General features: G+C 40.4%; 2 protein-coding genes across 5 annotated transcripts in view; both read right to left on the reverse strand.

The window, feature by feature from the left end:
• Positions 1-4483, reverse strand: part of LOC103909376 (uncharacterized) — an 8557-nt gene extending 4074 nt beyond the window's left edge. For all 4 annotated transcript variants that reach the window (XM_073933884.1, XM_073933883.1, XM_073933881.1 and 1 more), the window contains exons 1-2: positions 4377-4483; positions 1878-2039 (exon numbers count right to left, since the gene is read on the reverse strand). In XM_073933884.1, the coding sequence (XP_073789985.1) occupies positions 1878-2039; positions 4377-4461 (247 nt within the window). In that variant the 5' untranslated portion in view covers positions 4462-4483. The remainder of the gene's footprint in view (positions 1-1877; positions 2040-4376) is intronic.
• Positions 4484-6718: 2235 nt separating this feature from the next.
• LOC100331694 (bromo adjacent homology domain-containing 1 protein) overlaps positions 6719-13512 on the reverse strand; it is a 34768-nt gene continuing 27974 nt past the window's right edge. Inside the window, exons 5-8 of the mRNA XM_073933871.1 lie at positions 12298-12457; positions 11554-11633; positions 11045-11136; positions 6719-7405 (exon numbers count right to left, since the gene is read on the reverse strand). Coding sequence (XP_073789972.1) covers positions 7219-7405; positions 11045-11136; positions 11554-11633; positions 12298-12457 — 519 coding nt within the window. The 3' untranslated portion in view covers positions 6719-7218. The remainder of the gene's footprint in view (positions 7406-11044; positions 11137-11553; positions 11634-12297; positions 12458-13512) is intronic.

The following is a 13512-nucleotide window of genomic DNA, read 5'->3' on the forward strand; positions in this document are numbered from 1 at the left end:
CTGATATTAGAATAGTGTTGGCTTTTGTAAGTGATGTGGTGTTGTAGAATAGGATATGTAATGTTGTCAATAATGTGTAAAGGAAACACAGACTCTATATGTGCTGTTCACATGTATTCCAGTTAATCTGGAGAGCGAGTGCATGCTTTCACCAAGTCTAATATTAGATATTGTATTTTAAATGTGTGTGTGTGTAAAACAATATAATCTGCACAGACATTATGGGGTGCTGCTCTACAGAAGTTGCTCCTCCACTCAGTTTAGAGCATCATTATGGGCGTTTTATTTTATTTATTTATTTATTTATTTGACATGGACATCACAATTACACTGGACAACCAAGCATTTGTTTAAGTGTTTGAGCAAACTTGCTAATTTTCAACACCTGTCCACAGGAGGCTTAATATTGACAAAATAGAAATATAATAAAACATACACAACATTACAACAATTCTTTACATAAAATTACTGCAGGCAAAAGCAAAGGCGACATGATCCAACCAACCAACAGTGGACTATTAGTGCAAACACTGCTGTTTTGTTTTTAACCACTTTTTAAGAGCACTACTAAAAATATTTAGATTACTTTCTGATTTTAAGCTAACCGGTAACTCATTCCACAGTTTGGCTCCCTTTACAGAGAAGACAGACTGACCAAACGAGGTCTTACACTTTGGCACTACACAGTCACCGTTAGCAGTTGCCCGTGTAACTCTGTGGGAGGTTTGATGCTGATTGATTAGCTCAGAAAACAGGATTGGAACATAATTATTTAAACATTTAAAAACCAATTTAAGATAACTAAATTGAATCAAACTATCAAAATTAAACAGGTTATGTTTACTTAAAACATCACAATGATGCCATCGCATAGGCTTTAAGTCCATAATCTTAACTGCTTGTTTATAGATTGAGTCAATAGGCTTTAATGTAGTTAAAGAGGCTTGTGACCAAGATGTAATGCAATACGTCAAGTGAGAGAATATCATTGTGTGCATGTATAATTTTGCAGTGTGATGTGTTAAAAACCTTCTAATAAAACGAAAACAGTTTAGACTTGGCTTAACTTTCTTATTTAAATGTGTAACATGACTATCAAATTTTAAATTAATGTCTAGAGTTATGCCAAGATACTTAAACTCATTCACTTCTTTAATTACTTTAGTTTTTATCAGCACCTCAAATGTATCCCGTACAGGCCTATTTCATATAGAAAAACACATAGAAACTGTTTTCTTGACATTTAACGTTAAATGAGACAGTTCAAGCCATCTTGAAATGTGTTGTAAAGCCTGGGTCAGTTGCTCACCTGCCTGGTAAGGTGTTTTAGCTGACACATAGATGACCGTGTCATCTGCATATAACTGGCAGTTAACCCCTGGGCAGCATTCTGGAAGATCGTTTATGTACATTGTGAACAACAATGGGCCAAGGACAGACCCTTGAGGTACTCCAATATTGTTAGAACGCACAGATGACTTCATTGACCCTCACACATTGCTGTCTGTTACGTTATTGCTAACATGGTTCAAGCGATGGATCTGCCACAGAGAGACTGCAGATTTGGGAAACACTCGTCACTACATCGCTCTTTTCCCAAACAATGCATCATATATGATAGTTCAGCCGTGAGTTACGTCGTTGTTTGGGAAACGCAGCCCTGATTAGCTATTTTCAGCTTATTTTAGGTCAAACTATTTAATCTGTTCTGGAGAGATATGACTTGCAGTATGAGTGATGCCACAACAGCAGCAGAAGAGCCCATATGCTGGACTTGTGCTCCTTAACACACCCACATACGCTTTTTTACATTAAAATGTTAATATGTCGTATTTTGAAACTACATAAGTGTGTGTGTGTGTGTGTGTGTGTGTGACCTGCGTCTGCAGCTCTGCCGTGTGTGTGCTCCTCTGAGATGTTGAGTCTCTTCAGCACGTCTGCGATGGCCATCTTCAGCAGCTGGATCTCGTCCTCCTGCATCTGCACTCGCTGCTCCAGATAGGTGAGACGATCACTGACCTGAGGAGAACACTGCTCATCTGCACACACACACACACACACACACACACACACACACACATACAGATCAGAAAGTGTCCTATGGGTGGTTTATCACACCCACTCACCTGCGTGGAGCACACTCATGCATCATGGCGTTATGTGCTGCAGTGTGTGTGTGCGTCACTAAAGAGGCCGGTCTTTACTCTAGTGTTGAGCTGAGAGAGTGTGTCTGAGCCTCGGCATTATCAAGAAGGCTATTCCAGAGTTCAGGAGCCATAAATGAGAAGACTCGACCTCCTTTAATGGACTCTGCTGTTCTGGGAGTTTAGAGATCTTCAAGAGCGGGTTGGGTTGTAGCGAGACAGAAGCTGGGTCAGATAAACAGGAGCTGGGTTAATTACAGATTTATAGGGAAGAAGCAATAATTGATGATCAACACGGAACTGAACAGCAGCCGGTGTCAGGAGGAGAACACTGGGGGGATGTGGACATATCTGCTGGACACACACCACCACCATCATCATCATCATCATCATCATCATACACACATTATTTAAAATAAAGAAAGCAGAAGCCCTGTTAATGTCTTTATCTGGAGAGCTGGACGAGTTTATCAGATCATGGACTCTGTCTAGTCTCCGCATGTCTTGAATGTTGTTAGCATGTTCTTAACGTGTGTAAACCTGCTGCCAGTGCGTGTATAACATGTTCATGAAGCTACAGGAGACATGAGTCAACGTCCCGCTGCTGCTGCTGCACACGAGCTGTAGATTATAATCCCCCATAATCCACTGCACAGAGGACTTAACACCAGCTAATCCCTCTGGGTGTGTCCTGACGTCACACACACACACACATAACAATAACAGAACACACGCACACACACATAACAATAACAGAACACACGCACACACACACACACACAAGCACGTTTGCACGCACACAAGCACACACATACACACACATAACAATAACACAACACACACACACACATGAATGCTAGCACACATGCGCACACACACACACACACACACACACACACACACACACACACACACACACACACACAGACAGACATGTAACAATAACACAACACACACACAAACACACATATACACACACAAATAACAAAAACACAACACACACACATGAATGCACGCACTCGCACTCGCACACACACGCGCACACACACACAAACACACACATAACAATAACACAGCACACACACACAAATGAATGCACGCACTCACATACACACACACACACACACACACACACAAATACACATACACACATAAATATAACAAAACACACATACACACACACACATAACAATAACAGAATACACACACACACACACAAAAACGCACAAGCACGTATGCATGCACACATGCACACACATACACACATGCACACACATACACACACACCCACAACAATAACACAACACACACACACATGAATGCACGCACACATGTACATGCACAGACACACACACACACACACACACACACACACACAACAACAATCCAAAACATAAACACAGAGATAGCAACATACACACACATAAACGCACAAGCACGTATGCATGCACACAAGCACACACACATAACAATAACACAACACACACTCACACACACACACATGAATGCACGCACACATGCACAAACACATGCACACACGCAAACACACACATACACACATAACAATAACACAACACACACACACATGACTGCACGCACACATGCACACACGCAAACACACGCATACACACATAACAATAACACAACACACACACAAACACACATGATTGCACGCACACATGCACAAACGCAAACACACACATACACACATAACAATAACACAACACACACACACACACACACACGACTGCACGCACTCGAGCGCACACACACACAAATACACATACACACATAAATATAACAAAATACACACACACACACACACACACACACACACACACAAACAACAACAATGCAAAACACACACACACACAACAATAGCAATACACACACACGCACATATACACATACAAACATAACAATAACACAACACAACACAACACACACACACATATCTGCAGCTTGAAAACCTGACAGATAACACACACACTCACGCAGAGTAATGCCCAGACCAGTATGTGTGTGTGTGTGTGTGTGTGTGTGTGAGTGTCTGCTGTGATGTTGTTTGGCAGGTGTTCAAACTGAAGGTGTGTGAGTATGTGTGTGTGAGTGTGTGTGTAAGTGTGCCTGTGTGTATGTGTGTGTGTGTGTCTGCTGTGATGTAGTTTGGCAGGTGTTCAAACTGAAGGTGTGTGTGTGTGTGTGTGTGTGTGTGTGTGTGTGCAGACTGACCGATGATGAAGTCAGTGTCGGGTGGCAGTAGGCAGTCGCTGTAGGTGTGTGTGGCTTCATCACTGCGCTCCATCAGCTCCTCCATCTCTGAGCTCCAGACTGACAATGACTGAACACACACACACACACACACACACACTGATGCTCTCGGATGATCTGCGTAATCCTCTCACACACACACATGGGTGATGTCATGCCGGATGAGCGTCTTTAAGCATTTCAGGAGACTTTAGACACACACACACACACACACACACACACACTCTCTATCTCACACGCACACAATGAATTTTTTCTCCTTCAGCCTAGTCCTTTATCAGGGGTCACCACAGCAGAATGAACCGCCAACTGTTCCAGCATGTTTTATGCAGCAGATGCAGCTGCAACCCAGTACTGAGAAACACCCATACACATTCATTCACACACACACACACATACACTACGGCCAGTATAGTTGATCAGTTCCCCTATACCACATGTGTTTGGACTGTGGGGGAAACCGGAGCACCCAGAGGAAACCCACACCAACACGGGGAGAACATGCAAACTCCACACAGAAACACCAACTGACCCAGCCGAGACTCAAACCAGAGACCTTCTTGCTGTGAGGCCACAGTGGATGATGGACACTGAGTGAATGGCAGTACTCTGCACCTGCTGTGAGCTAATGACTGTAAAAGCGCTGCACTAATAAACTGGACCAATACAGATGTTCATTTCCCAGTACGGGGTTGCAGCTGGAAGGGCATTGGCTGTGCAAAACTTATGCTGGATAAGTTGGTGGTTCATTCCGCTGTGGCGAATAAGGAACTAAGCCGAAATGCAAATGAATGAATGACTCACAGATGTTGATTATAGTCGTTGTTCGGACTGTTCGAGGTGGAAAGTTGCTGGAGGAAAGCTCCAGACGCCACACTGCAGTGGAGAAGCAAACAGGAGAGATGAGCACACTGATGAGGAGAGCTGATCTACTGCAGCGCTGCTCCATCTAGAGCCGCTGATGCGTCAGTCATGATGATCACTGCACCGTGTGCTCATTACTGTCATTAGTGCATCATAATCTCTGCACACACACACACACACACACACACACACACACACACACACACACACACACACACACACACACAGCACTTTTCTGGGATCTTAATAATAACACCGCTCAGCCGATAATAATGCAGATTCTGCCATCATCTCCAGACGTGTTTGAGTTCATAATACTCATTTAAATGAGCTTGATCAACACAATTCTGGGGGTATCCAGATGGGAAACACACACACTGATCTGCCAATGTGCAAAGAACAATAATCTGATGCCAAAACCAACATTATTCTGCTTCCCTCTGTCAGGTTATTTCGATTGTCACACACACACACACACACACACTCTGAATAAGAGCAGTATTACGTGCGGTGTAATGCATCACTGTTCTCAGTTCAGCCGGAGCACTGCTGTGAATATCTGTTAAACTCACACACAACAAGCCTGAATGAGTGTTTATATACAGTGTATAGCATTACTGATATAAATGTGGTGGCACAGTGGGTAGAGCGGTTGCCTCACAGCATGAAGGTCGCTGGTTCGAGCCTCGGCTGGGTCAGTTGGTGTTTCTGTGTGGAGTTGGCATGTTCTCCCTGTGATGCCGTGTATGTGAATGTGTTAAACTACAAGATTAAACTAAATATATTGAAATATGAACATGACATTTTTGTAATATTTTATGTATGTTGAGTCACAACAACCCAGCCTTTATCTTCGTCATTACAATATTCTTTACTCCTCATTCACTTATGAAGGTTTTATGCTATTATCATCTTATTTATTCATCTACTCCACATTTATTTATCATTATTAGAAAGTATTTGGTCTGTAGTGTTCACTGCTACATGCTTCAGTGTGCTTTTGTTGTTGTTTTTGTGTGCTTTTTGTTTTTTTTTAGTTTAGTTTTTTAATTTATTCTAAACATGCATGAGCCAAGGTGCAGTTAAAGTTCTGAAACGCTGATGATCATAAGATTAACTAAAGTCACAAATGAACACTGCAATGACTGACGAGTATTATTGCTATTAAAAGAAATCACCAGGGCGGCACGATGGTTGTGTCCTCAAAGCTCGAAGGTCTCTGGTTTGAGTCTCGGCTGGGTCAGTGGGTGTTTCTGTGTGGAGTTTGCATGTTCTCCCTGTGTTGCCGTGGGTTTCCTCCGGGGAATTGATCAACTAAACTGGCCGTAGTGTATGAGTGTGTGTGAATGAGTGTGTATGGGTTTTCCCGGTACTGGGTTGCAGCTTTCACAAGACTGGTGACACGTTTACCACTCTTCAGCACTTAAACACTACAAAGGTTTTAATAATTAATTTTTTATTGAAATGTACAAACATTTATATCTGTATTTCTGTATGTATTATATCATCTTTGCATCAAACTACAATAAGCGAATGAGCACGTGTGTGTACTGCAGTGTGTGTGTGTGTGTGTACTGCAGTGTGTGTGTGCAGGTCAGTAAATGTGTCATGATTCTCTCCTCTGGCTGCTGTTTTCAGTCTCTCACTGTTGTTTTCCTCTGGTGAAAGTCTTGATTACACCATCCTGATTTCTCTCTCGTTATTTCAGCGGAGAGGAGTGTAGAATCCTGATGTGTGCTGCTCTCCTATTCACTGCGCTCTGAGTTTACACACTGTGACCACTGCTGCTGCCGAGAAACACACACATGTGGAAAAGCTCCACTGAGATAATTAAGGACAGGTCAGTGTTCCCTTAGTAGTGTCCAGTGTAGGTGACGGGGATTGAACAGAGTCAGCCAAACCTCCAGCGAGACACAGACCGGTTTGAGTTCCCTGATCGTCACTGCAGGTTCTTGAGGATGCGTCCGTAGCGGTAGTCGTACACGTGTCGGCACAGGTACACCAGCTGCGGGTCCACACCTGTGGGCAGGCTTCTGTGATTGGGGACAGAGCCGGCAGAGCAGCGGGGCACCAGCGGCACACGCTCACACACACCCTCCACACCACGCCTGACCAGGGCACAAAACCTGCAGAAACACACACCACAGTGGATTACTGATCAGTTATAATCAGACTATACGGCTAAAGTAATCTGACTACTTTTGGATTACATTTAGAATACTTTTGAACTGCATTTAGTTACTGATTATAAATTACACGATGGAACAGGTGATATAATCTGCTAGATTAAACTTCTGTGGTAATGTAATCTGACTACTTTTTGGATTACATTTAGATTGACAAATGTAATCGTTTACTGAATATAAATTACATGATGAGCTGTGTAATCAGTGATATAATCTGTTAGACTACACATTTACACTAAAGTAATCTGAGTACTTTTGGATTACATTTAGATTGCATTTGAAGAGCAATCTGTTACCGATTATAAACTACACAATGAGCTGTGCAGTCAGTAATATAATCTGCTAGATTACTCATATTTATGGCATTGCAATTATGTATTTTTGGATTACATTTAGTTTACTTTTGAAATGTAACCAGTTACTGATTATAAATGACATGATAAACTGTGCAATCAGTAACGTAATCTGTTAGATTACATTTATGCTAAAGTAATCTGACTACTTTTGGACTACATTTAGATTAGTTTTGAGCTATTCAATCACTCATTATAAATTACACTATGAACTCTGTAGTCAGTAATATAATCTGTTAGACTACACATTTATGGTATTGTAATCTAAGTATTTTTGGATTACATTTAGATTACTTTTGAACTGTAATAAGTAACTGATTATAAATTACATGATGAAACATGTAGTTGGTGATATAATCTGCTAGATTAAACTTCTGTGGTAATGTAATCTGACTACTTTTTGAATTACAATTAGATTGACATATGTAATCGTTTACTGAATATAAATTACATGATGAAATGAGTAGTCAGAAATAATCTGTTAGATTACACTAAAGTAATCTGAGTACTTTTGGATTACATTTAGATTACTTTTGAACTGTAATCAGTAGCTGATTATAAATTACATGATGAATCAGGTGATATAATCTGCTAGATTAAACTTCTGTGGTAATGTAATCTGACTACTTTTTGGATTACATTTATATTACTGAATCTAACTGAATTACTGAATATAAATTACATGATGAAACGTGCAGTCAGTGATTTAATCTGTTAGATTACACATTTACACTAAAGTAATCTCAGTACTTCTGGACTACATTTAGATTACATTTGAACAGCAATCTGTAACCGATTATAAACTACATGATGAGCTGTGCAGTCAGTAATATAATCTGCTAGATTACACATATTTATGGCATTGCAATTATGTATTTTTGGATTACATTTAGATTACTTTTTAAATGTAATCATTTACTGATTAATAATGACATGATAAACTGTGCAATCAGTAATGTAATCTGTTAGATTACACATTTATGCTAAAGTAATCTGAGTACTTTTGGACTACATTTAGATTAGTTTTGAGCTATTTAATCACTGATTATAAATTACACTATGATCTCTGTGGTCAGTAATATACTCTGTTGGATTACACATTTATGGTATTGTAATCTAAGTACTTTTGGATTACATTTAGATTACTTTTGAAATGTAATAAGTAACTGATTATAAATTACATGATGAAACGTGTAGTTGGTGATATAATCTGCTAGATTATAACTTTATGGTAATGTAATAGGACTACTTTTTGGATTACATTTAGATTACTTTTGAAGAGCAATCTGTTACAGATTATGAACTACACGATGAGCTGTGCAGTCAGTAATATAATCTGATAGATTACACATATTTATGGCAATGTAATCTATGTATTTTTGGATTACATTTAGATTACATTTTAAATGTAACCAGTTACTGATTATAAATGACATGACTAAATTTTATCACTAATATAATCTGTTAGATTACATATTTACGCTAATGTAATCTGAGTACTTTTGGATTACATTTAGATTACATTTGAACATAAATCACATGATGAAACAGGTGATTTAACTTGCTAGATTATACCTCTGTGGTAATGTAATCTGACTATTTGGATTACATTTAGATTACATTTGAGCTATTTAAGTACTAATTATAAATTACACTATGAACTCTGTAGTCAGTAATATAATCTGTTAGACTACACATTTATGGTAATGTAATCTAAGTACTTTTGGATTACATTTAGATTACTTTTGAAATGTAATAAGTAACTGATTATAAATTACATGATGAAACGTGTAGTTGGTGATATAATCTGCTAGATTATAACTTTATGGTAATGTAATAGGACTACTTTTTGGATTACATTTAGATTACTTTTGAAGAGCAATCTGTTACAGATTATGAACTACACGATGAGCTGTGCAGTCAGTAATATAATCTGATAGATTACACATATTTATGGCAATGTAATCTATGTATTTTTGGATTACATTTAGATTACATTTTAAATGTAACCAGTTACTGATTATAAATGACATGACTAAATTTTATCACTAATATAATCTGTTAGATTACATATTTACGCTAATGTAATCTGAGTACTTTTGGATTACATTTAGATTACATTTGAACATAAATCACATGATGAAACAGGTGATTTAACTTGCTAGATTATACCTCTGTGGTAATGTAATCTGACTATTTGGATTACATTTAGATTACATTTGAGCTATTTAAGTACTAATTATAAATTACACTATGAACTCTGTAGTCAGTAATATAATCTGTTAGACTACACATTTATGGTAATGTAATCTAAGTACTTTTGGATTACATTTAGATTACTTTTGAACATAACTTACATGATGAAACAGGTGATTTAACCTGCTAGATTATACCTCTGTGGTAATGTAATCTGACTATTTGGATTACATTTAGACTACTAAATGTAATCGTTTATTGAATATAAATTACATGAAGAAATGTGCGGTCAGAAATAATCTGCTAGAATACACATATTTATGTCAATGTAATCTAGGTATTTTTGGATTACAATTAGATTACTTTTTAAATGTAATCAGATACGGATCACAAATTACATGATGAGTTGTGCGTCAGTAATATAACCTGTTAGATTACTGATTAAAAATAATGTAATCTGAGTACTTTTGGATTACATTTAGATTACTTTTGCTCTGTCCCTTATTTACTGAAGCAGGATAATCAGGTATTTTGACAGACAGAAATAAAAATCTCTCCATTGTTTATCATCATCAAGAGCCTCATAAGCTTCTGTTTACAGTGCAGTGATGGACAGTTAATGCTTCACAATACTCACACTAATATAGCTCAGTGTGAATGTTAGCTGAGAGAAACACTCCATAACACGCCACCACACACATCTACTGAGCATTAAGAGCATTTAGAGAACAGCAGCATCACAGAAACCTGATATTTCACTGAAAACTGCACTGTAAACACAGCTCTGTCCCTTTAACACGCACAGTCACACATGTGTGGCATCAGCAGTGTTTAGGACCAGCGGGTTTACAAATAAACATTAAAGAGGGAGTCACGTTAGGGGAATCAGAGAACTTCTGCCAGCGTGTCAATAATGAGTGATCCAGCAAACAGTCACTGTAGTGCGAGTACAAGTGTTTAAAACAGCAGTTTACTCTAATTATTATCCTCTGTGTATCTGATTATGTGCTGCATGTGCAGTTTTCCTGACCTGCAGTACTGTGCTAGCGGCAGCACGTAGCAGCGCTCCTCAATGCAGGCCACACTGTTCTCATCCTGATGCCGAGAGGCGAAGATCTCCTTCTGGAAGACACAGACACTGCTAACACCACAGTTTAGCTGACCGCTCATGCTATTCACTGCTGGAGGATTATTACTGAGCTGTTAGCTGCTGATTAGTAGATATAAAGCATGAACTCATTCTGCATTCCTGATCCTACCCCACACTTAAACACAGCTACCTTACTATTAATAAACCGCTAGTTACTTTAACACACACTCGCACCAGAAAACACACTCTTCTCTCCATATGCACCACACACACTGAGGATAACAGTGTTAACCTGTGACTGCACCACCCAATCCTGCTAGAGTCCTTCACCATTACACAGCTCAGCTGTGTCCTGTATTGTCCTGTCCTCCTCAGTATTGTCCTGTTTGATGTAGAGTGTGTGTGTGTGTGTGTCTGAGGTTATTACAGCTCTCATGTCCAGTGCTCACCTCGCAGTGCATGCTGGGATCTCTGCCTCCCTGTGTGTGCTCCGGCCGGTAGTACCAGAACAGACTCATCATCAGCTCTCCTGGAACACACACACACAAACACACACACAAAATCGCAGGTCATTTATCGGTCAGGAGACACAGATGTTCAGATAAAGCTTCTCTCTGTTAGTGTCTGACCTAGAGACGCAGACAACAGCACTCAATGCCTGATGTGTGTGTGCTGACCAGTGTGTGTGTGTGTGTGTGTGTGCTGATGTTATGATCACCAGCGATCGAGCAGTTGCAGATCACTGGAGAACTACAATTCAGCCACTGAACAGATCTACAACTACCATAATGCCTTGCACCAATCTACACCTGCTACAGCTGACAATAATTCAGACACACACACACACACACACACACACACACACACACACAGCTGAAGCTTGTCATCGCTGATTCACTGGACGATAAGCCCCTCACTCCCAGACACTAGTGGCTGAGTCTTGTTATCGTGCAGCACTATGAAGCGTTCTCCTGCCTCCTGCACTGACCATTCGCCTGTTCATGACCATGATTTCCCTGTTTGCCCCTGTTTGACCGTCGCCTGCCTGACTAATATTGCAAATAAACTGTGTGTGTGTGTCTGAGTGCACTCTATGTGGAGCAAATAAACAACACTGTTAATCTCATACACTCCTCAGCTCCTGCGGTAATATTATGGGCTGTGTGAGTGTGTGTGTGTGTGTGTGTGTGCACCTGTTCTGGGCTCCTCCCACAGGGCGGAAATCTTGGCCACGTACGGCAGGGTTTTCCTGCGCGGTCCAGACTTCAGGAGAACTGTGTCTCGAACCCGGATCAACTCTCCATCCCGCTGGACACTGTCATAACACTGCCGGAGGACCGTCTGCTCATCACCCTGCACAACACACACACACACACGAACGCACACACAACCAGATAAAAACATGTACACATGAGCACACACACACACACACACACATATATATATATACACACGCACACACACACAAACGCGCACACACACGAAAGCAAGCATGCAGGAACACACGTACACACACATGCACCCACACACACACACACGCACACACAAGTACGTGCACACACACACACGCACACCCCACACATGCACATATACACACATGCATATACGCACATGCACACACACACATGTACACACACACACCCCACACATGCACATATACACACATGCATGCACACACGCATATACGCACATACACACACACACATATAGGCACATGCACACACACACATGTACACACATGCGTACACAAACACCGGCACACACAAACACATACATGAACACACACACACACAACCACATAAAAACACGCATACATGCACACACACACACACACACACACAACCACATAAAAACACGCATACATGCGCACACACACACACACACACAAACATACACAAGTACGCGCACACACACACGCACCCCACACATGCACATATACACACATGCATGGACACGCATATACACACATGCACACACACATACACGCACATTCACACACACACACATATACGCACATCCACACACACACACACACACAAACATATACACACATGCGTACACAAACACAGGCACACACAAACACAACCACATAAAAACACGCATACATGCGCTCACACATACAAACACGCACGCACAAAAACATATATGCACATTTATGCACACACACACATAAAAACATTTACACACACAAACACATGTATGCACATATGCATAAAAACGCACACATACATACATACATACACACACAAACATGCGTGTACACACAGACACACACACACACACAACAATATACAAACATGCACACACACACACACGCACGCATGCACACACACAAAACTTTTGTACTGATCTTCTCCTTCATGCTGTGTGTGTGTGTGTGTGTGTGTGTGTGTGTGCGTGTGTAAGCA

This window comes from Danio rerio, chromosome 20 (assembly GCF_049306965.1).
Source record: "Danio rerio strain Tuebingen ecotype United States chromosome 20, GRCz12tu, whole genome shotgun sequence".
Lineage (NCBI taxonomy): Eukaryota > Metazoa > Chordata > Actinopteri > Cypriniformes > Danionidae > Danio > Danio rerio.